The sequence below is a fragment of the Haplochromis burtoni genome, unplaced genomic scaffold, assembly GCF_018398535.1.
Source record: "Haplochromis burtoni strain Fernald_Lab_line unplaced genomic scaffold, NCSU_Asbu1 Contig_308, whole genome shotgun sequence".
Lineage (NCBI taxonomy): Eukaryota > Metazoa > Chordata > Actinopteri > Cichliformes > Cichlidae > Haplochromis > Haplochromis burtoni.
This window is the reverse complement of record NW_024582669.1, coordinates 266,767-292,042: the sequence shown is the minus strand read 5'-3', so window position 1 is coordinate 292,042 and position 25,276 is coordinate 266,767. Positions and strand designations below refer to the sequence as shown.

The following is a 25,276-nucleotide window of genomic DNA, read 5'->3' as shown; positions in this document are numbered from 1 at the left end:
GTGGTTAGCCTACTCAACGTAAATTACACACGAACAACATTAAGCTACTCACGCAGAGAAGAACGGCTGCTGCTGCCATCATCATCCTCATCATTTCTGCTACACTGGCAGGGCTAGGGGCCAGGACTCTCCTCTTCGTGTTTTTGGGGGATGTTGCTAACTCCGGGTCCGATAACAGGCACCACACCCGCAGTAGATGTGCTCGGTGTGAGGTCTCGCAGCAAGCTATCAAATACGGCGCATTTCTCGGCTTTTAAAAAATGCTATACGTCGCCAGGTGTTTCATCAGATTCGAGGTGTTACCTCCTTTGCACAGTATCACCTTAAAGCACTTGTTGCAGGCTGCTGAGTTTGCATTTTTGCTGTGAAGTACAGCCAGACTTTTGACCGCTTCGCCTTGGGCATTTTTAATCTGTAGCTCTGCTCTAAAAGAACGTACGTACCTGGGCCCGCCTACTACGCTTGCAAAGGTAAAATGATTGGCTAGAATCCAAAGTGTATGAATCTCAGGGGAAAAAAAGCACCGAAACCGAAATGTGCGCTGCTTTTCGGTCTGGTTACTGCCATAATGGCACCGGATACCGGTACCCATCCCTACTTTTGACAGGAACTAAGCCCTGACAAAACCAGGCTCAGGGAGGAGTAGCCATCTGGGCAGATGGCCTGCCTACTACAGATACCTTACTGACAACTTAAGGACCCAGCACACAATATATTCCTCCACGCATGACTTTTCAATTTTATTTTGGTAGTCTGAACATTTGATTTGGGACATGCAAAAATAACGCATCTTCCTTTGTTATTTAGCACTTTTAGCAAGTAGAGTGTTGTCATGTGCTCTCTCTTCACTATTGTGACTGGTAAACGGTCAAAAATGTGGCTCTTCCATGGCAAACAAAAAATGCCATCTGAATTCTCATGGGACTTCATTATGTTATTTTCAGCTGTTTCCTTTCTAGACTAAGGCAGGGGTGGGCAATTCCAGGCCTCGAGGGCCAGTGTCCTGCAGGTTTTAGATCTCACCTTGGGTCAACACACCTGAATCACATGATTAGTTCGTTACCAGGCCTCTGGAGAACTTCAGGACATGTTGAGGAGCTAATTTAGCCATTTAAATCAGCTGTGTTGGTTCAAGGACACATCTAAAACCTGCAGGGACACCGGCCCTCGAGGCCTGGAGTTGCCCACCCCTGGACTAAGGTGTTACTTAGTAAAGCTATACTGATGTAATCCCAGTAGATGATATTTTGCTATTCCTGTGTTCAATTCTAAACACTCAAATCTGATCTTGGACCTGCTGCTTCTAATGTCTGACAAGAATTCATTTTTAACTGTGACAAATCTGTCGATCTAATGCACTCCCATCCTTCACCTCTACTGCAGCTCTTTTAGTGTTTCATCTATGTGTCACACTCCTCATTCTCACTTCTTTACTTCTTCTCCACTCCTGTGCTGCTCATAAAAAGCAGGCAATGAAATTTGTCAGTGTGTAATGATCAGATGCTACGCAGATTATATGTCAACATCAGCTTATTTGAACACATCGACATATCAGTGACATACTGATCCACCCCATAAGGGATAAATGTGCCATGTGCCATCTTACAGATGATTTACATTAATATAATGATCAGGTGTAACTTGGAAGTCCCTGCTTTGTTGTAATAAGAATATTTCCAAACCAATCACAGAGCCATCATCACCACCCTCACTATCTCCTGTTGCTGTGGCAGCAACAGGAGATAGTGAGGGTGGTGAAGATTGCTCCACCTTCTCGTGGCCTCTGGTGCACCTTATGCTATCTGAAGCCTAGTTAACCATTTGTTAACTATTGTTTTTTTGTGTTTGCATGCCAAAAACTATAACTCTGATGACTTGTTTGGTAGCTTTCTCCAGCACTGTGTAGGCAGAAGAATATATAAAATATTTAATATTAAGAAAAAAACTTTTTTCTTAATTCATTATTTTTTATTAAAATAATTAGTCATGTAATAAAATAAATTCTGCACATTCATGAAATAATATTGGAAAGATTAGTAAGCAACATTAAAAGTAACATTAATATAAGTAAGTAACATTACCTAATGTTATCAACTGTACACTTATATAAGACAGACGTGCATTAACTAAAGTTGAGATGTGATTCAATGCATCTTTAATGAGGCATAGTAAAACTAATGGCAATTGTCAGGATACTCACAAATGTCACAAATGTCAAAAAGTAACAATGTTTCCTCTTTGGTATTTTGTGGTCTGGAACAAAGAGAGAGACGAGCTAACTGAGTAATATTACCAGGATTTGAGCATCCACTGCTTGAGTGGTTAAAAATGTCCTTGGCAGCAGCTCCAGGGTTTATGAAGCAGAGATGATTTAAACTCTTGAAAACAAACACCGAAAATCATTGAGAGTACTTATTTTTGAATATGGTACTCTATATGGGGCACTATGAGGGAGGCTTTCAAAATGGAAAAGCATCAGTGTTCGCCAAAGACTGTGTATTCTTTTTACACATCTTATATATATTCCACACACACACAGTGGAAAAACTCTTTGGTTAAAGATGCTGTAATTATGAAAATAACAGTAAGTCGTATAATTACGATTTCTAGTCTAGTCTCTAGTATACTGCCATGGTTAGCATGTAAACAACTAGACACTGAGAGATGTTGCTCTTACTCCATGCTATTATGAAAGCAGCTGCTCATCAAGCCTGACTGGAGTGTGTGTTTGAGTGCACATGTGTTATTGTGTGTGAAATGAGGACCTGTGTGTGAAATGTGGGTTTCTGGGCGTTAGTTTGGGGAAGCTGTGGTCAGATTTAGGGGAGGAAACACCCATTGAGCTTTATAAAGATAGGAGAGTGAAATAGATTAGCCCAGGCTGAAAGACAACAGCGATCTAAGCAACACCGGAGGTAAACAACATCATACATTTCATGCTTTGCATTGGATCTCTTTTACTTAAGCTGTAAGTACATTGTAAACATACCGTTGTCATTCATTTCCCAAGAGCTGCAGTACGTTAAACTTAACTTCATTTACTAACTTAAGCAATCAGCTTTTATCAGTGAATGTGATGTTTAGTAATTTAATTGCATACTGATGTGGAAAGAAGTAGTTGTTTTGTTTTGTTTTTCAAAGTAGAGGCTAAAGAAACTAATGGTGAAACTCATAAGTAATAAGGTTTGGGTTTAACTGAAGCCAGTTGGTGAACTGAAGGAACACATCTGAGACATTTCATTTTCTGTGTGATTGCAGTGTTGAGGCCAATAAAACAGAAGTGTTTCAGCAATTAACTGTCAACAGGAAGATTCACACAGCATATGAGTGTTGACATAGTAGCCACAGTGTCTGTTGTGAAAAGAAATCTGTTGTGAAACACAAATTTGAGAAGTCAAGACGGGCATCTGCTCTTCCTCTTTTTAACCTTGAAACATCCTAAGTGCCCCCACCCTCTCTCTCTCTATATATATGTGTTTTTCTTCACAGGCTTATCTGCACACTAATGTCCCAAGATGAACAAGACAAAATACTCCAATGCTTGTAACGGCACTGCTACTCCAGCACTTGCCAATGGTATTGATGAGTGGGGCCAGATGAGTCAAAATGTGGTTATAGGGAATCAGGTGATCCTCAGAAAGAAAAACAGAGGGCTCAAAGAGAGGTCACCACACAGCCTGGAGCCCAGCAGAGCGCGTCCTTTGTCAGCAGTGTCCACCTCTAACGTGACAACAAACAAGATCAAGAAGGAACCACAGCCTTCTGAGCGTAGCGCATCGCTCCCGCAAACCCCTGTAGCATCCTGTGATCCAGTGAAACGCTACTCCTGCCCCCCCATGGGGATCTCACCATCACCAAGTCACTCATCTCCCTCCACCTCTTCCACCACCTCATCCTGCTCCTCCCCTCTTCCAGTTAAGACATCGTTTATCATCGGCCACGACCCCCTAGGCTGGAAGTTGCATCCCAAGTCCAGCTCGCTCAACCCCCGAGCTCGTGCTAACAGGCTCTCCCTGCAGATTCCCCTCCCCACAATCCCTGATGTTAACCCTCTGAAACCAGAGCCATTACCTAAAACCAAACCTGCCCTTAAACCCAAACCCTCACGACGACGCCACTCTGACTCAGAAGCTTTCCTCCAATCTCAGAGGATCCAAATGCCCGCGGTGACGCTGGATGAACTCTGCGCTGTGCATCTTCGCCCGCTTGCCCTTTCAGATGAGTCTGACGATGTGTTCAGTGAGGGGAATGAAAAAGACCCCAGGGCGACCCCTCGCAAAATACCGCCACCCGTTCTGGAAAAAACAGCCATGGCTAAACAAATAGCACAACTTATTGCTTATTCACGCCTGGGCTGTAAAAGCGACAAAGATGAAAACATTTATACCAGGATCATAAAGCCAAAACTTAAACATTCACATCAGAGTGTGGACCACAACAGAATACATGCAACAAAAAATGGTAAGTGCTCAAAGAAAATCTCACAATAATCATGTTTATTATGTGTTAAAGGGACAACTCATTAACTTTATAGTAGACTGTCACTGACTTGTGACAGTGACAGAGCAACAATTCTAATATTCTGGTACAGGCATAACTTTACATCCAGACTAAACTTATTCCTTCTGCGTGTCATATGCATGAATAGTAACTTCATCAATATAGAGTTTACATATTAATTGTATGAACCAGTGGGAAGTAATTTGGTGCTATGGGTCGTAATGACGACTGGAACAGTGTTGGTAGCAGTTTGCTTTTTTTCCACCTGCACTGGAACGTTTAATTCCAGCTAATAATTTAAAAAAATGGTATTAGTGTAGTGGAAATACAGTGATTACTTGCGCAATAACATTATATCAAAATCTAGAAACGTTGATCCAACATTGCAAAAGCATATGTTTTAGAGAAACTAATGAAAAGTATAGATTTGCAGAGATAGCAACAAAGTTACCTTTGGTGTTGGAGCCTTGACGCAGTAGCTTTGTTTTACATTGGGGTTAATCCTATCCCTACCCCCATTTAAAGTTTCACTTTTGTTTACTGAATAGTTTTGGGATTTGTTTGGCTTTTTGCCTGATTATGGTCTAGAGCCAAAAACGTATGCACCTTCATGAAAGTGAATTTGTTACCTCTGAACATGACACCTGGCATTGCCCTTGCAGAAGTTCTAAGTGCAGATGTCTGAGTATCTTGATTTACTTTTGATTGATTTCCTTTATGAGGTGCTGAGATGACATGCAAGCATTTAAGTGGAAATCGATAGTAACATCATCCCCTGTTTTTCAGGCATGCAGCAACTTCACATCAGCTGCGACAGTGAGAGGTCCACCCCACGCTTCCCGGGCTGAGAGATCTAAGAGATAGGAACTGAAAAGACCTCTAATCATTGACTCCACGTCCCATCTATTCTGAATAGAGTAGAATAATTCTTCTTCTCTGTTGAGGAGACTTTTAATTTGTTCTTTTTATCAATCTATGGGGATGAATTAATAGCTGTATTGGAAAAAAACAAGGTGTGCAGATGATGAAATTACTGCAGCTTATAATTACATAAGCATTACTTACGGTGTAATACTCTGTGGTAAAATCTGAATATATCTATGTAGGCAAGGGGCAATGACAAAGGATAGGGCTAGGTAAACAGGAAATGAGCTGTTCCAGCTGGAGATGCACATACAATTGTATTGCTCATTTTAGCTTCTCAAGTGATGACTTATTAATTGAGCTTTTAAGTATACCTGTATCCTACATGCAATATCTTTATAAATTAAAAAAATCAAATATGATTGAAATTATTGGCTGATCATATGGTCTGATGTTTTTGACACTAAACATGAATTTCACCTGCTATCCTCCCCTTCAGCCTCAGCATATCTTTAATAATATAAAGCATACAAACCTCAGTCTGTTTACCAGCAGACACACTCACAATGTGAATGTGATGCAGCTAAGAATCGGTCTTCCTTTTCACTGTGCTTTAGCTGGCTGATGTGTATTTAATGCAAGTCCAGCATGCAGCAGCTTACTGAGAAGTTTCAGGAAAGTAGAAGTGAAAAGTAGCGATAAATGCACTCTGTTTAAATGAGAGTATCTAAAAGAAAATTCATTATTGACATTTCTGCTAAACTCCTTGAAATACAGCTGAAAGACTGCATTTTGACCACATCTTGATTGATTTAAAATCCACTGTGGTGGTGTACAGAGGCAAAATTACAAAATATGACTCACTGTTGAGTCACTAAATGAGGTGCATTGTTGTAGGTGGAGGAGGGTACAGACTAAGAATAAGACTGGTAGCAAATAGCGTCTATGGCATTTGAAACAGCTGACTACGTAAAATGACAACTGAAAGCCTGAACCTGCTCACCTTTTGTTACCACGGCTTGTTTGAAACCTAATTAGTGTTTACAGTATTCACGTCATCAAATCATGACAGACTGTATATAATAGATGGATGCAGGTGCAGTCAAATGGTAAGTGGCCTGTATTTGTATAGCGCTTTACTTAGTCCCTAAGGACCCCCAAAGCGCTTTACACTACAGTCAGTCATCCACCCATTCACACACACATTCACACACTGGGATTAACTCTATAGCCCAACCAACATATTAGCAACATAATAGTAATTATCTATTTCCTGACATATTGGTAACACCTGCAATTGAGTGAAATAGTGGAATGACTAAATAGTGAAAAGCAGATACACCCCAGGAGAACGAGGGAGTACTTCTAGTGGCTGGGAACTGGCTGACAACCAGTTGGGAGTAGGAAATCTAAGTGGTTGTATCTGTATAATTGCACATAAATGAATATTTAAGAAGTAAAGAAGAGACAGAGGAGCCACCCTTCAACTGTGTTGTAAGTGTTGATGTTGCATAGTTTGTTTACTATGAGGGCACACTGCAATTTCCGTGTAGGCAACTTCTGCTTGGAACACCACAAATACAAAAACCAGCTGATCCAGGCAGAGTTGGCCTGTTGTGACAGTAAAAATGTCAGTAATTTTAAAATTCCACTTATATATATTAAACTACATATAGCAAATGTTGTTTATGTTTTGTGTGCCTGAAAAAAATATTGGCTGATATATTGGATTTTTTAATCACACACCCCCAGCATGGCTCCATCTATCCATTTATCTTCTACCTCCCCCAGCTTATCCGGGGGAACACCAACGTGTTCCCAGGCCATAAGCCCAGGACCTCCTCCTGGTGGGACATGCCCGGAACACCTCACACAGGAGGCGCCCAGGAAGCATCCTTATGAGAACCACCTCAACTGGCTCTTTTTGATGTGGAGGAGCAGCGACTCTACTCTGAGACCCTGCTGGATGGCTGAACTTCTCAGCCTATCTCTACGGGAGAGGCCAGCCACCATTCAGAGGAACCACATTTATGCTTCTTGTATCCACAATCTCGTTCTTTTGGTCACTACCCACTGCTCGTGACCATAGGTGAGGGTAGGGGCGTAGATCAACCGGTAAACTGAGAGCTTTGCTTTTACACTTAGCTCTCTCTTCACCACGACGGACTGGTACAGCGTCTGTATCACTGCAGCCACAGTGTCTGTCGATCTGCTCCCTTCTCCCGTCACTTGTGAACAAGACCCCGAGATACTTAAACTCCTCCATTTGGGAGGAGGCCATCACCCGATGAAGCCAACATAACTACATCATCTGCGAAACGCAGAGATGAGATTCTGAGACCATCCAAGTGAAAGCTTGGAAAGCACTTGGCTATGCCTAGAAATTCTCTCCATAACAATTATGAAGAGAATCGGCGTCAACCACCGGGAACGAGTCTGACTTATTGCGGACCAAGTTCTTACAACGGTTGTATAAGGATCAGTATGGGCATCAATCTTAAAACCCTTATATCTGTTGGGCTCTAATTCAGTCACTTTGGAAGTGGTCATTTACAAGAACTGTTCAAACATGTTGGTATGGTTTTTTTAATGTGAAAGTTGGTGATCTTAGCCAGAATCAACACTTTTCTGAAACTTTATTAAAATTAAGCTCTTTTTAAAAATGCTAAAAGATGAAGACACCAGTAGCAAGCTTTAAAACAGACTGATGCTATTAATGATAACACAGAAACTGCTTTTCACATGAAATATCTGTTACTACTTCAGCAAAATCCACGGCAAAGAAATCTTTAAGTTTACTTTTGTAAGCGAAATATTTTTTAAAAAACGCAGACAGAGTTTAGATGGAGTCTAATATAATTGCGTGAATCTGGGTTTGGTCCACTGAGATGAGCTGCTGGGTCTGGAGGAGAGAAAACTCCAGTGCAGGCTGGAAGCAACGCTGCAGGCAGGTGAGCAATGAGACTGCAGAATACCACGTGCACAGAAAAACACACAGCATATGCATGCAAATCTGAACCTGCTGCAAGTTTTTTCTCAGGAGTTTGTAGTTTTTCAGAAACTCCACATTTTTCTCCTGGATACAGTTCAAAGTAAACCTGTTTCTGAGAAAATGGTCCACGGCACTATGCAGACCATGATCACTTGAATTGACTCACAGTGATTCCAATTCCATTTATTACTAAAGTCTCAGTTACAGCAGAGTAATAATAGAACAGCAGCCTGCTTTTTTTTATAATACAGTAAATCAAATAAATAAAACATTTTTGATAATTACCAATAACTTAGGGCAGCTTTGGCATAAACTTCACACTAGGTGGTGGTCTAATAAATTTGTTAAGCAGTTTTCCATAGTGTGACTGTAGCCTTACACGGGCACAGCTGTAAGAACAAAGTCTGCCACTGACATATTGAATGGAAAAGGTTTTTTACACATTTCTGTTTGTGAATGAGGCTCAGTGTTCTTACCCTACTAAATAAAGTGAACTGAAAGTCTTGAGGTGGAATGAACCTCTGACTTAAGGTTTCACTTAAACTGAGTGAAAAATAACTGAAACTTTAAGAGTAACAAATAACAAAAGTCCCAGGAGCCTAAATGAGATGGCAAGGAGAAACTGAAAAAAAAGGGACTAGGCAGAGAGGAAGCAATCTTTTCATCCCCTCAGAGTAAAGAGAGCTGTAGAAGCATAGCACACTGACACTTATTAGCCTGCTGGCACTGTGTGTGTGTGTGTGTTTGGGGCATCCGTGTGTTAAAGTGTACATGTTTGCTTGGATTCAGCTCATGTGTGAGTGATACAAAACCTATTGTTGGTTCCAAAGCAGTACGAATGAAATCATGAAAACTACAATGTTAGAAAGTAATAAAAACAGCTGTTCAGTATCTCGTCCAGGTTGCATCTTTTTATGGAATTTAAATTAAGCACTCAACACAAGATTTTTGCATAAATCGATGTCTATTAAAGCCCATTATGACACGTCACTGCATTAAATATCCATTAAGCCCAGCTGTTTCACAGGATACAGACATACTTGCCAAATCAGAGATTTCTCCTTCAAACATCATTCAAGTCAAATTTATCGCTGCTAATCCATTTTATTGTGACAACATTTCACATAATTTTTCTTTTTACTATTAAATGTGTGGGCATAATTATGTATGCAATTTTATATCATTTATACAATGTTGTGGTGGAAGAAATCTACATTCTCTATTGTAAAAGTTGCCCATCTTGATGGACAGGTATGCCAAAACAAAGAAGCAACATCAGGGCTGAAAAATTAAACCCACACTGAAGTGTAGTCACTGGAGTGGCAATGTTCCCGTGTATCCCCCAAATTAAAATGCCGAGTTTCACAGCAGAAAAAAATCCTGTTTACAGCCTGCTGTCAAAAAAAAAAGGTAAACTATACAGCTGTTACAGGCGTCAGTATGTTAAAGTTTACAGTTCATGAAAGTGAAAAATGAAAAATTAGAAAATGAGAAAAAGACTGAACAAACAAGGTTGCCAAGAGAAAGACGGTTCTCCTGGCAACCGTACTCGGTTGCTATACTTGGTGGTTTAAACCCTTTCAAAACTAACTCCTGCTATTAACAGTATGCAAGCAAACAACCAGTATGTTGTTTCCAAATTATTTATGTATTGTTTTGTTATTAAATAATTAAATATTAAATAAGATGTAGAATATAAAATAGTGTCGGGGCATTCACAGGAGAACTGTTCAAATAAAATAAAATAACATGCTGATGGAAAGGCAGATGAGGAGGGACAGGTTTTAAGTAACAAGATCACCTGAAAAAAAACCCCCATAAGAATAGACACATACACTCTTTCTTAAACGCTGTTAATGGGAATGTTTATTCTATGTACAAATTGTCTAAGGATACAGAGAGAGCAGTTTCTCCCAGAAAATCCAGTGATGGACACAGGGTAGAAGGAAAACTGGGGTTAAAGTGTCCCAGAACAATTGGAAGTTATGACACCTTCAGTTAATGAGCAATTAACCCTGAACCGGCCAATGAATCCATAACATTACTGAGGCAAAGTAGAAAACTGTTATTTAGATAAAGAAATTAAAACCTGAATTTATTTTAGGAAACATGGATTGCATTCACTAAAGAGGAGCAGAGCCATACAAGTTGTCGGCAGTCAATTGAAAGCCTGGTATTGGGATGGAATTACCAGTTTGTACATGCGTAAGAAACAGTCAGTGCTGAACAGTATATATAGGTTTTTTTCCATCCAGACGACGATGGAAAAAAACGGGAACAAGACAATTCTCAACCATATACTGCAGCCACAGCAAGATGGTTTTGTAGTAGAAGTGGGCACCGAGCCGGTCCAGATATTTCATGAAAACATGTGGCACATCATTGAACCAAGTATCACGAAGAACTGGGGAACATTTCTCTCCCAGAAGTCCAGCAACTGCCCTCACAATTCAAATATTGAACTGTGGCAGAGCAGGTTAGGCCTACATGGACTGCGTGGGTTGCTGGCTGTGCAGAGCAGCAGGGGAACCGTAATAGAACTGGGAAAAGAGTCCAGAGTGTGGAGAACTAATTGGAGAAAATAAAGGGAAGCAGAACAGCAAAATCAGATGGATGAATGTCAGGCCTGAAGAGCAAAGCTGAGGCTGTAAAGAGCTGCAGACTGAGGCAGAGCAGTATGAACGGTAGATGAGAGAGATGATAAACTTTTCAACTTTTTTATATGTGTTTGTTGTTTCCAGCTGCTCAGGTCAGATTTAAAATGCAGGCAGTGACTGGTTTAATCCTTCATAGTGAAAGATATTGCTTTTTATATCTTATATATTTTAGCATAACTAACAACGAGCTTTATCTTAACTTTTAACCAGAATGCTTTTCTTCTACAGTAATTAAATTATTTTGATGTCAGGTATTTGTCATATCCTTTGTTTATTAGTAGGTCCTAAAATACATTTTACACTCATGTTCTGTTATTACATTTATTTAATTGTAAAACAAAGAAAACATCTAAACTTAGGTTTAAAAAGAAAGTGTGTAAGATTAACTCATAACTGGGGAAATTAGTTAAAGTTACATTTTCAAGATATGACGTCTGCACAATGCTTCTGTTGTGTTGCAGCATGGGGTTGAAATGTATTTATTTTTCTGGGTATTGGTATCGAGTTTAAATTCTAGTATTGTGACCACCCTAATGCTCACTTTGATATCATCTATGTACAAAGCACACAAAGCCAGGAAAAGCCGTACACCTTCTCAGCAGCATCTGAACCTGCTGCTTTAAACTGTGGTGTAAATTCATGCTTCTGAAGCACAACATGTCATTTAAAGTTGGCCGCCAGAAAACTGGTTGGGTAAATATTTTGCCACCTACTATGGTGCCAAATGGTCCTCCTGAGTGTTGCTTCACATTTCATTTAATCGTATGTCTTGTTAGCATGGTGCTGCATCTTGAAAATTAATTTAATCTTAATAAACAGAAAACACCCTTTGCACAGTTGGGTTGCTCTACATATGCAAACAGCATTGTTGTTGGGTTTGTACAGATTCTGCGTGTGTTTTTTAATACAGCATGTGTATGTGTAAATGCCACTGTGTATGGCTGCGAGGCAACAGCACATGCAGGGGCATTAGTGTGAATGTGTGTGCTCCTCTTCCAGCTCCATCACACGCTGCAATGAGCCAAATACAGATGGAGCCATTAAAGCTTCTGTCAAATTCCCCTGAAAAGCGGAGTAACCAATTAGTGGCCAACTACCACAAGGATGTCACATCTTAATCGCCCGTTTCTTGTCTTTTACATATTTATAGGACACACACTGGCCTATTTCAAGCTGTTTTCTAACTGCTGTCTGATAAACTGTGCTGACGGCGGGAATGTTTTCAGCCAAAGACAGAAAAGAGAAGAAAAGAAATGCCACTGCTATCGTGGGAGAAGAGTGCAAAAAGATAACTTGGTTTGAGGAAGATGCAGCTTCGACAGAAGGGAGCGAGCAAATAAACAGAGGAGAAACAGAGAAGAGAACGTGTCGACGCTCGAGAGGGGAGATGGAGGAAATCAACAAATTTGCTTGTGTGTCAAAGAGAGAGAAGGAAAGGAAGAGGGACAAACATTTATTTGATTTGGTGCTGTAAACTGGCAGAGTGCTGGAGAGTGTGCCTGCATTGTTAATGTTCTACTTGGCAAAGGAGAGGACCTTGAACAGCAAAGCACTGCGACCCCAGTCTGCCAGTCAAAATGATTTTTTTCCTCTATTTCAGCAGCATTCGGGACATTTGAGGCAGATTTGCAGCTCAATTAGGCAAACTGGGCAGATTATCAACCTTTACAACTGTTTACAACTTGCATAGTTCCCATTTCTGTATAGCTGTATATCTCAGATTCTGTAAAGTTATTTATTTCATATTCTGTATAGTTTTTCATATTTATATCCTGTTCATAGCCTGTACATAGCTTGTACTCACTACAGCCTGTACATACTTATAGTTATAGAATATTCACAACATACTTCATACCGTGTACATTATAACATACCATAATAGACCCATTTCTGTAATATACTCACATATCTATATTATTGCTAATATATATTGTAATATATCTATATCACAAAAGCACTTCTGGATGGATGCAAACTGCATTTCGTTGCCCTGTACCTATGTATGTGCAATGACAATAAAGTTGAATTCTATTCTATTCTATTCTATTCTATTCTAACCTTTATAAGTTGAGGTTGTGATGGAAAAGAAAACAATTATCTGGTGTATTTTTATTTTACTTACTAGACTCTCCTTTACACCGATACTCATAAACACACAGGGCCCTTCAATCATTGTCATTATGGTTATTTTATAGTATTGCTTCAGATTCCATACATATTCCCTACAATGTCCTTACATAGTATTTTTTTTATTGCAGATGTCCAAACTGGTAATGAACCGATTATTTGCTACAAGGTAACTTCAGACTAAAAACAATCTGCCCTCTGTATAAAGATCTGAAACTAATGTCAGGTTTCTGCAGACTGAGGTAGATAAAAACAGTGCCTCTGTAAAGTATTCACAAAGCTGCTGTTCCACATTTTGTCATGTTACAGCCTTATTTTAAAACGAATTGCGTTAATTTTTGACCTTAAAATTCTGCACAGAACATCTGTGACTGACAAAGGGAAAAAAGGTTCTTCCAAATTTATAAAAATGTTAGAGCACTAAACAAGCCATGAAATCAATGGGATTGTCTAAAGACTTCCGAGACAGGATTGTGCAAAAAAAAAAAAGAATATCTGCAGCACTGAAGGTCCAACGAGCACAGTGGCCTCCATCATCATTAAAGAAGTTTGGCACCTTCAGGACACTTCCTGTTGGTGTCTGGGTGGAAGGGTCAGGGAGGTGAGCAAGAACCTGAACATCACTCTGACAGAGTTCCAGCATTGCTCTGTGGAGAGAGATGTTATTGGTAGCAGAAACCAGGAGACTAGACAGAGATGAAGGAAAAAGGAATGCAGCAAAGTACAAGCATCATTGATGACAGCCCACTCCAACGCGCTGTGGAGCACAGAATTAGGCAAAAAGTTCATCTTCCAACAGGACAACGACCATGAACACACTGCCAAGATAACAAAGGAGTGGCTCCAGGACCAGTCTATGAATGTCCTTCAGTGGCAAAGAGCCTGACTGAACATATGTAGAGAGATCTGAAAATGTTTGCTCACTGACGCTCCCCATCCAACCTGATGGAGCTTAAGAGGTTCTGCAAAGAAGAATGGGAGAAACTGCCCAAAAAAGGTGTGCTTAGCGTGTAGCATCACACTCAAAAAGCCTTGGGGTTGTAGTTACTGCCAAAGGTAAAAGCTAACTTTTCTCTGATTGGATGTCCTTTGCAAACAGAAGTTTTGAACTGTGTGTGGGTGTGGCTCCTGTGCTCACAGCCAGAGCTTTGTAGCTGAGATGATGGTATTAAGTATGATATTTTGTGCTGAGATCATGCAGAGCCAAGAATAAAACAATAAATAAATTAGAATAAGTGCAAATACATTTGTACGATTGTACAAACAACAAGGTCATTTAAAACTTTGACGCGTTGTTTAATATTAGCAATGACCAAAATAACAGCATATTGATATGTGACAAAAATGAAGGAAAAGATGAGAAAAAGATGAGAACTTAGACTAAACTTCTTTGGAGTCATCACACTGAGAAAGGACGCTTCAGGGCCAGCATACATGGGCGGAATCATTAAGCATTCAGTAAATTAACAGATATTGTATTAAGGTTGTACCATACGGCATATGCAAAAAGATTGCAATAAACCTCCACTTCTTCTATTTGCACAGAGTTTTTCTGCTGTCTATAGTCTTGCCCTCTTCTTTCTCTCTAAACGTTTAGCTGGCAGCATGCCCGCTGACACTGAGTGTACATCGCATCGATTTTTACTCTACTGTCGAGGTAATCTTTTAAACAACAGAGCCTCCCCTCCACACAAAGGCCTTCAGTGATTTAATGATTTAAAGATTTTTCTTTCTGTGACCTCTGTGTCCAAGCGTGTTGGTTGATACCAATAAAATTTGCTTGTGCATGCGTGCTTGCATGCTGCGGCCTTTGTATGCATGCACTCAAGTGTGCTACTTGCATGTCAGCGTAAATCTTTAGCCAGCAGAGTGTATGGTTCCGCAGTAGCAGCTGTATAGCCCCGATATGAGGTTGTAAAGCATTCAAGGCTTCAAGGAAAAATTACAACTATATTTACAGGACATGTTATAATGGAGCTAGTATGAATAATGCAGCCTGAAAAGCTTTTATCTGGCTACTCCAAACAGTACTCCTGTCCTTCTACGATTCTGGTAATTCTCTTTTGATTATTCAAGAGACATTTGAGTTTTATAATAAAAATCACCACACAAACAGCGCCTGCACTATAATAATGCGCCTAAGATGGGTACAAAGAGACACAATCAAGGTCCAAGGAAATATATTTGCAATGGTGGTGGAAAAGAAAATAGAGCAGTTATGCACCTGTTGGCATGACAACCACCAAAACACATGATCATCAACATGTCCTTGATCATTCGGCTTATGGTTACCCATTGTGTAGATTGCAGTAGGGACACAACAATTTGAACACAAGTTCAGGTCATCGGTCGATCACAAAGGAAAAGCTACACCCTCTCTAATCTACACCTACAGCCCTTTATGAATTACCAATTAACCTGACACGAATGGCTTTGGGAGGAAGCTGGAGTAATCTCTATTAACAGGCTACATACCATGGGATTTTAAGGTGGCAGCAATTAAACCATTACTTTAAAAGCTATCACTTTACACAGCTGTGTTAGCTAATTATAGGCCAATCACTGGAGAGCAGAGTAGTTGTAAAACAGCTAATTTATCGTTTGCAGAAGAATTATTAATTTGAAGAGTTTCAGTCGGGATTCAGAATTCAGCACAGCACGGGAACAACACTCGAGTTCTTCCTGTTAAATGGGAGTTTTTTCCTCCCCACTGTTGCCAAGTGTTTGCTGATGATATTCTGCTCACAGGGTTTTCTCTCTAATATTCTACGGTCATTACCTTGTCTTGTGATATGAACAAAATGGAACTGAATTGGATTGAAATGTAAAAGCTGTCTCTGTGAAGTGCTCTGGGACAATGTGCAAATCCCACATAGAAAGACCACAGCCGATGAGGGCCAATCAGAAGGCCGGAACCTTCTTGCTTTGGGGCCACAGTGCAACATGCTTAACAAAGCAAAGGTGCAGTCATCACTACTAATCTGATGTGAGAATCTCTTCAACTCATGCATCTGTGGGCTGGACAGCACCTTGACATCCAAGCTAGCTAGCATTAGCTTATGACGCCACCCTTTCTTCCAAATACTGGAAAAAAATAAATAAATAAACAATCTAAATTGCGAGTTTTAAATTCTCTACAGCAGGCACATTGTACTGGCAGTAAAACAGAGACATAAAAATGGCAGAATACAGGAAAAAGAGACCGGTCAAACAGCAATAACAATAGTTGTAGTTGCGATTACAGATTGAAAAGAGTCTCAAAAGGAGATAGAATGATAGATGGACAGCACTGGGGACTGTGTCTCCAGTGCTTATCTTAAAGTTGCTCTCCAGCCTTCACTCTGAAGCACTGCTGCTAATAGATTCACACCATGGGTGGCATACAGGGCAGTGAAGTAGCTTTGCAGAGCAGCGTGCGCCACATGACTACATTTATCTCAGTTAAAGCTTGAATAGATGATCTTCAAACTTCTTGTCTCACTTGTAATTCCATCCCAACAATAAATGGTTTTAACCAGTTATTAAATATGTAGCTTTAAACGGCTTGTTTGAAGAACCCATGGAAAACTCTTTTGCTTCACTAACAGAAGTACTGCTAGTATAAAAACAAATTCACCGTTCACTGCAACTACATTTTTAGACAACTAAATGTAAAATTCTCAAAATGCATACAGTGTTAATTGGAACATTATATTTAGTACAGAGCTGTTTAAGTTCTATATTTGTACACACTGTTGCATAGACTGCAGTTATAATAACTTACGTGCTTTAACATGTCACTATGGCAGTTAAATAGCATCTTGACGATTTGGTCTGGCTTATGCCGATAGAGTCCCTCATTAAAAAAGGCCAACTTTAGAGTAGAAATACATAAGTCTACAGCCTGTTACAAAAACATTTCTCATTGTAACTACACAATGTTCTTATTTATGACAAATATGGGGTAGTGGTGGTTGTGGAGGGACCATAGGTAACTTGAGTTGTGTGAATCAAGCTTGGTTAGCAATCCCATTATATCAGCTGATAGCAGATGAAGGTAATGACAGCCTACATCAGTTGATAGTCCAGCTGCTATAAGCCACTTTACAACTCCTCCTTAAACAGTGTAATGGCAAGCAGGTGTTCCACACACATATGAAAGGTGTGGAAAATACAAATGACTGCAAATACAAATAAATCCTCTTTTCGCTATATTGCTCCTCACTGAAATGCAAATGTGACAAGTAAAAATTGCTCTTATTTACACAAACAGATGTGCACTGTTTAGGAGAACCTGTGGGGTGATCGTGGCTCAAGAGTTGGCAGTTCACCTTGTAATCGGAAGGTTGCCGGTTCGAGCCCCGGCTCGGACAGTCTCGGTCGTTGTGTCCTTGGGCAAGACACTTCACCTACCGCCTACTGGTGTTGGCCAGAAGGGCCGATGGTGTGATATGGCAGCCTCGCTTCTGTCAGTCTGCCCCAGTGGCTACAACTGTAGCTTGTCTCCACCTGTGTGTGAATGGGTGGATGACTGGGTGTGTAAAGTGCTTTGGGGTCCCTAGGGGACTGTACAAATACAGGCCATTTGCACCTTGCTTACCAGGGTAGCTACTATTAGCTGATATTGCTTACTAATGATGGCACAACTCCCAGGGAGATTTCTTGCTCCCAAATACTACAAATCCTGCAGGTAAGAGTGAAGCATACAGTGCCCCATGAACCTTATACAATACATAGTACAAATAAAAACAAGGGAGTGTGGGTGTCTGCACCTCGATTATTGTAATTAGAACTAATGAACACTAATGAACCCAAATTACCTTTGCGTGGGTGCCTGTTTCTCAGATTGTCGTGGGTCACTGTGCTGAGCAGGTGTGCTCTCTCTGAAGGGATTAGGGCTCGCAGTATATTCGTGACACACATATACACACACTCCAACTGTCCACTAGCATCCTACTGTGTCTGCATCTGCTCTGAAGCATTAAAGCTGTTTTTTTGTTTTTGTCTTTTTGAACTGATGCTGATAACTACAAAAACACTCAAACACTCAGAAACAACGATGCTCCATTTAGAGGAGGCTGGATGCGTTATACAAGTAACACCGCACATGACAAATTGCTCTGTATAATCTGGAGTAAAATCATGTCAGGATAATGAGGATTTATCTTCTGATGTGAAACAATAACAGTGCTACGGCTTCATAAAGTTAAATTAAGCAAGAAATAATTCAACAAATCAGGCCAGTCATGCCTGATGCTTCAGCGTATAGCTTAATACTGTTTGTATTTCTCCTCTTATAGTTCAATCTCCAGTTCTAATTTTTAAAGTTTTCTGGTGGCTCTTCCCTGTTTCTCTGGCTTTGATAGCAACATAACATAACATAACAACATAACATAACAACAACCCGGCAGACCGATCTGAGTTGCTCCCATGGCTCTCTGCACAACTGGGAAGTGAAACAAGACCCACGAGCATTTCATGTAGCTGTGGGCCTTTCTGAAGAAGACAGCACAAACTGATAACAAAACAGACTTTCTAATGTACCTGCTGCTGACTCTATGATAAAGAGGCACACAAATAATGTCACTTTTCACTCATTAAAAATAAATTACGTACCTTCTTGTAGCTTCTGAGAGGATAATGTCATAGTTAGCTATAATATGTGATTTTGCTGTGGGAAACATTATTTGTGTCTGCTCTGGTACAGACACAGAAAACATCTCATTTTCAGTCTTGTCCTTATACTTGATCATTTCATTGGATTTTTGTCTGTGAAGTCTCTTAAAACTAAACTATGGACTGTTCAAGCATAAAAAAGGTATCTAATTCAAGGTATGACTCAGTGTTGTATCTATATATAGCAGACAACTTAGCAAGTCCTTAAGAAATAGCAAACATATTGAGTAAAGACCACACACAGGACCTGAGAGATGTATTTTTCAGTTCATCCATCTACTGTTCGCCAAGGCCAAAGCCTTCAGTAATAGTAATAAATCACACAGGAATAGTACATTCATGTAGTTGTAAAAAACATGACAATATATTAAGTAATCCAAAGTATTCAGAATGCGTTACCCTCATTGAGTAGCTTAATGGAATACGTTACAAAATACATTTAGCACCATGTATTCTGTAATCTGTAGTGGAATACATTTTAAAAGTAACCTTTCCAACACTGACCTCCTCAGAGCCTAGACTTCAATACTTTGTAACAGGCTGGAAGAAGAACAGAACAAAAGTCAGCAAACATCCAAACAAAAGCTTTGAATCTCAATCAAGCAGACTGGAGAACTATTCCTGAAGACTGCTTCGAGAAATTACAAGAAAGTTTGCCTAAGAGAGTCCAGAAGAATAAAGGCGATCATTCCAAATATTTTCTTTCAAGTGCATTAGAATTGTAAAAACTCTATTTTCGCCATATGTAGCTCAAGAATTTTGCAGAATACTGTATAACCAAACAACTCAACAGATTTTCAAGTTCTAAACGTTAAAAGAGAGAAATCTATTAAATAAAATGAATAATATTGACAAAAAAATATAAGGAAAACAATGCAATATTACAGATTAAATTAATTTAACTCCATTGGTTTAAGTGTAAAATTACAGCTAGATGTTTACCTCGATGACAATCTGGCTTTAATTTGAAGAACAAGGATCTAAGTGAGGATAATGTTCACAAACACATGCTGAGGCAAATTAATCATGACAGGAACAAATTAAATTTCTGAGGACTCCAAAAAGAGAAAAAAAAGAAAGAGATACAATTGTGGATGTTCATCAGATTTGAGCTGTACCGACCGACAGTCATACACACTGTGAACACATGAAGGAAACCATCTCCAGACTCCTAACAGAGTGACGAATAGTCTGAGGGATCACAAAAAAACATGGACTACACCAAAGCAGCTAAGCTCCTCTCTCCTAATGGCTAATGTGAATGTTTAGTGAATTTAACAATCATGCTGTGTATGTGTGGTGTGGTGCAAGGAGCTGCCCTTCACATGAACAAGCCTGCAGGCTGTTGGAGCAATGTTTTGTGTGTATGCTGCACTCAGCTCTCTGACTGACAGTAAACTCGTGGCACTCAAGTAGAAAGAAAAGAAAGGGTTAGTGCCTTGGGTATTCATTATGATTTTCCTATTGAGCCTTCTTCCCCTTTATTTACCATAAAGTCTCACTGAGATAAAAAAAAAAAAAAAATATATAAATATATATATATATATATATATATTTATTTATTTTTTCAAGAGAGACCTGACCAAGGCATCACTCATATAAACTTGCATTTTAAAAGAAGACATATACGGCATGATGAAAATATATCCACAGCAAAAATTAACACAGAGACCACTAAAGAGAAAAAACATCCACTAGCTCCCTTCACCAAATTCTGTGAGCCCTTTAAATTCCTCACTGGATGTGCAAACCTGTGAAACACTAAACAAACGAGAAAAACCTTTAGCAGCAACAACTTGGAGTGATACTTTCTTTATAACTTTATCAGCTTTGCACATCGTTTGGGAGAGATTTTGGTGCACTCTTCTTTACAGCATAACTTTGGTTCACTGATGTTTGGGGTTATTTGTTTATGAGCAGCTCTCTGAAGGTTTCAACCACAGTATTTCAATCAATGTAAGATCTTTGGCCAGGCAGTTGAAACACCTTTAATCTTTTCTTTTTAAGCCCTTTTGTTGTAGATTTGCTGTAGATTGTGTTGTTGCATACAATAAATAAAACATACATGGTCAACTTAATGACAGCAATGTACCCAGGCAGGTGCTGTGGTTGCAAAAAAAGCCCAAATCATCATCCCTCCACCGCCATGCTTGATAGTTGATATGAGGTGTTTGTATCGATATGCTGTGATTGGTTTACAGCAAACGTGTACGCATTATGATCAAACATCACTTTGGTCTTATCTTCTTAAACGACATTGTTCGAGAAGTCTTGTGGTTTGTTCAGATGCATCTTTGCAAGTCTAACCCATGATGTCATCTTCTTTTCAGAGAGAAGAGCCTTTCCCCTGGGAACCTTTTTTAAAAAGCCATACTCGTCTTTTTGTCTTTTTACTGTCATGAACTGTAACATTGAACATTTTTATGCTAACTCGGGCCTGTATAGCCTGTGAATCTTATCCTAATCTAGTGCTCAGAACATTAAATTCTGTATCGTTCATGGACAATCGACAAGATTTCTGTTGGAAGAATCTTTGACATTTTGCCATTTGACAGTCCAAACCTTTGTTCTTCTTCAACAGAGCGTCTTGTGAACTTTGCATAGATACAACACCCACTTCCCCTTGAGATTCATTTCACAGATAAATGGTACGATGGGGCCTAGATGTCAGGACATCTCCTGTACCAGAGATGTCCTGACATTTTGCTTTAGAATTTACTGGTATAATTTGGAGTTAATTCGTCTATTACTGATAACACAGGAACATTACTTACAAACCAATTTTTCTGCTGCATTTAGAGCTCCCACTTGTTACTGTAATCTAATCATCAATTGATTCTAGAGGCTGATAAACCTCAAAAGAACAGGCTGACCGCTTTCCTAACAGTACGTGTCAGGGTGACATCAGGGTGATGTAGCCCCAAAATTTAGCTCGAAAACCTGATGCTGCAAATAGAAGCTGATGGCTGAGACCAGTAACAACCAGCTGGCTAAAAGTGAATGTGACAGACGAGACAGGCGACCCCTGAAAGTTAGGGTTATCCATGGTTGGTTTGGGCATTTGTTGTTAGTATCCAAGGTTTCATATCCCCAACCGAGAGCTATTTAAATGCAGGCATAATGACGGTAAGCGGCTGTTTGGACAGAAGCTAAGCTCTGTGTCTCTTTCTCTCTAGGGACTCCTCTTCCTTCCGCTGCTAATGAAGCCATTTGCACACCTACACAGACACACACCTGTATGAGTGCGAGTGCATGCTGAGGTCTCACCGGTAGCCCCGCACATCCATCCACATAGACACACACACACATCAGGTGTAAGTGGATCAGACCTGCCAGATGGCTGTGGAACCATTCCTCTGCCTGATGTGAAAGACACTCGCTTTTTTAAATGGCCATCTCCTGCTTTTAACTCGACCCCGTGTTAATCAAAGGAAAATCATGCACCTACAAGGCACGGTGGGGAGTGGCACCAAATGGGGCAAGAAATGGCTGGAAAATCACAGTGGGAACTGAGTTTGGGTGACAGACAGGCTGCCACTTCAAAGGGAGAGATAAAAGTTTTGTAATCTGCACCCCTATGCTCTTCAACTTTGTCCCTTCCCTTCATTTGGTGTTACATTGGTCATCCTCAGCTCTCCTATCATCATCACCGTCGCCTTCATCTGATCCCCAGTCTGAGCATGAGCAAGTATCGGAGATTTTATGGCGCAACTTTGAAGACGGCTTTGAAAACTAATGTAATCAAATGCAATTTTTTTACCAGACACAAATGATATCTTTGTGCTTTTCTGCTTTGTTTACATGAAAAGAAACAATTTAGAAGTAGACAGGAGCTGATGTTCAGAGATACAGCCGACTGCCAGTACGTGGGAGGAAAGTCAATGAATAATGAAACGACCTCCTAAGTCTCAGTAACATATAATAAAGCTATTTATCATGTCTCGTACCCGCCGGCTGGTCACGAAGGCAGCATGTCATTAAAAATGAGCAGATGTCCCTACCTCAGGAGGAGCTTAGGTTTGCAAGGCAGAGATAATCCAGCTAAGCATCCTGTGGAATTCTGGTTTTGTATGTGTGAGAGCACAAGCTTACACATACATCTGAGTGCTAGACCAACTCAAATGTAACACAGGGGTGCCAAATATAAGGCCTGGGGGGCAGAATTAGGACAACGAAAGAGTACAGTCCGGCCCACTTGATGCTTTGAAAAATGTGAAAGAAGGCATCAATTTTTGGACCTTTAACTGTGTTTTACAACCTTTCTTAACGTTTTAGACATTGCCCACAGTCAATCACACCCATTTTACTAATTAATAAATAAGCAATTAAACAGAAATCTTTGCATTGTTGCACTTACTGTAGAAATATCTAGAAATATACATAAAAATAAAAAAAGAAATGAAAAAAGAAAAAAGAAACAACCTTTCCTGCAAAAAAACGAGGACATTTTTCATGAATTACCAAAAACTTTCTATTTTTGGGAGTCTGGGCAACCAGCTAACAGAATGATTTCTTTAATTTTACACATTTATTTCTTACAATTTAAGCCAGATATTAATTATGCTGACAGACTTCTTCCAGCAGCATTACTTTATCATGTAGAAAAAACTGAGACCTACTGCTGAAACTATACGTCTTTTTCTTTTATCCAGACAGCTCTCATTAAATGTGTAGTTAAACTTTGTTACACTAACATAAAGGGGAGTTTCACTGGTCTGGCCCACTTGAGCTCAAAGTGGGCTATATGCGACCCACATTGTTAATAACTCAGCTCTAACATCTCCATTTCTCCAAGCCCCTTGCAGATGTTTGGCCGTCACTCTTGGAGTAAAAGTCCCTCTGACTGCTCTGACTCCTGGTGAGGAGCTTCCCTCCACCTGAGGGTTAGGGTAATTTGACAGCAAGCCTAGCCACTGTATCATCCATATATCCATCCCTCCATTCTCTTCCACTTATCCTTGTCATTGCCTCATGGGGGGGGCGGGGCTATCCCAGGTACAATAGGGCGAGAGACATTGCCCATATCATCCCTGCTTGTGAATGAGATGATACACAGACCACTTTGCGTAGCATAAATGAAACAACATTCTTTCAGAACCTGAATAGAAATGAGGTGCAACTGACAAGCAGGCGAGTCTGATCTTACCCTGATGTTATCGAAGGATGCTTTGTTGGTGACGTCGTACAGAAGCAGCAGAGCTGAGGAGAGAAAATAAAAACGTCACATTTGAAATTGGATCAAACTTCATGTCACAAAATTACAAGTGATCAGATTATTTAGCGTGTTTGGTGGCAACAAACAGTTCACGACATCCAGAAAGTATTTTCTTACACCTCTTTCCCACCACTGTGGCGCCAATTCATTGACACTTTCATGATCTAACTCAGACTTTGAGAACTCAGCATGATGCAGGCCTTGTTTTTCATGGACATAAATGCAGCTTCTAGATTAAGTGCTGCCACAGTGCGGGTGAAAAAGAGGTGATCGGGACAGTCTACTGGCAGTGGTGCCAATTTTTGTCTGCTTTCACAAAGTTATTGATTCACCACAATAATCAATACAGAAACTGCAATCACCATTAGTGCTGCTTGGAGTGATCACTGAGCATTTTCATATTAACTGTGGCTCACAGTGATGAGGTATTTCATGATCAACAAGAGCACTCAGTGTTAGGGTGCCTGGGTCGTCAGCCCCGTGTTGTGTTTCTGGTTCTTTGATTTTGTTTATTTCATTATATTCTAGCTTTGTCTTATGGGTTATAGGATTATTCTTAGTTTAGGTTCTCTGTGTGGGTTTTGTTTGAGTTTTAGTGTTCTGGTTTTCTGTCTGTGATCCATAGTTGCTGTCTCCCCTGTCTGCTGTATCCCCGTGTCAAGTCTGCGTCTCTGTGTTATGTTTCCTGTTTTACTTTGAAAGTCTGTGTCTCATGTTATTGTATCAGGTTTTGCTTCCTTTGTCTCTTTAGCACTGATTTGTCCCAGCTGTGTTTCCCTCCTGTTTCCCATTCCCCAATTGCTCCCTCTGTGTATTTAAGTTTCTCTGTGTCACTGTCGCGATCTACCCTCATTCATGCTGTGTGTTCTGTCTGTCTGTCTGCCTGACTGCCCAAGTTTATTCTTTGTATTTTGGAAGGTTGTTATTTTGAGTTTAGCATTAAAGCTGTTTTTGGAGTTCACGTTTTATCTGTACTTTGGATCTTCCATTTTACCATTTCTGCCTGCACACAGCCTAAACATGACACTCAGAACTCCCTCTGAAGGGCAAGGGTTACACTACAATTCAGAGGTTTTTATGAAGTTTTTATAAAACATGCTGACTTATACTTTTTTTATAGATCATTTATGCTGATTAGAGATGGCACGATACCACTTTTTTATGTCCGATACCGATACCGATATCATAAATTTGGATATCTGCCGATACCGATATGAATCCGATATAGTGTTTTTTAATCAACAAAACTGTTTTTTAAATATCTTG

The 25,276-nt window shown here is 40.0% G+C and overlaps 2 protein-coding genes across 3 annotated transcripts in view; one reads left to right on the top strand and one right to left on the bottom strand.

Moving 5' to 3' along the window:
• The window catches only part of LOC102312683 (ras-related protein Rab-26), a 153,728-nt gene that overhangs the window by 29,722 nt on the left and 98,730 nt on the right, over positions 1 to 25,276 (bottom strand). The window contains exon 5 of the mRNA XM_005941767.3: positions 23,942 to 23,994. Within this exon, the coding sequence (XP_005941829.3) occupies positions 23,942 to 23,994 (53 nt within the window). The remainder of the gene's footprint in view (positions 1 to 23,941; positions 23,995 to 25,276) is intronic.
• LOC102312156 lies at positions 2,702 to 5,792 on the top strand. Of its 2 annotated transcripts, none has more exons than XM_005941765.2 (3): positions 2,702 to 2,915; positions 3,490 to 4,461; positions 5,287 to 5,792. In XM_005941765.2, the coding sequence occupies exons 2-3, from the start codon at positions 3,516 to 3,518 to the stop codon at positions 5,346 to 5,348; spliced, it is 1,008 nt and encodes a 335-aa protein (XP_005941827.1). In that variant the 5' UTR covers positions 2,702 to 2,915; positions 3,490 to 3,515; the 3' UTR covers positions 5,349 to 5,792. The 2 variants fall into 2 exon arrangements, with proteins under 2 accessions (XP_005941827.1, XP_005941828.1); XM_005941766.3 differs by having other exon boundaries at positions 2,704 to 2,968.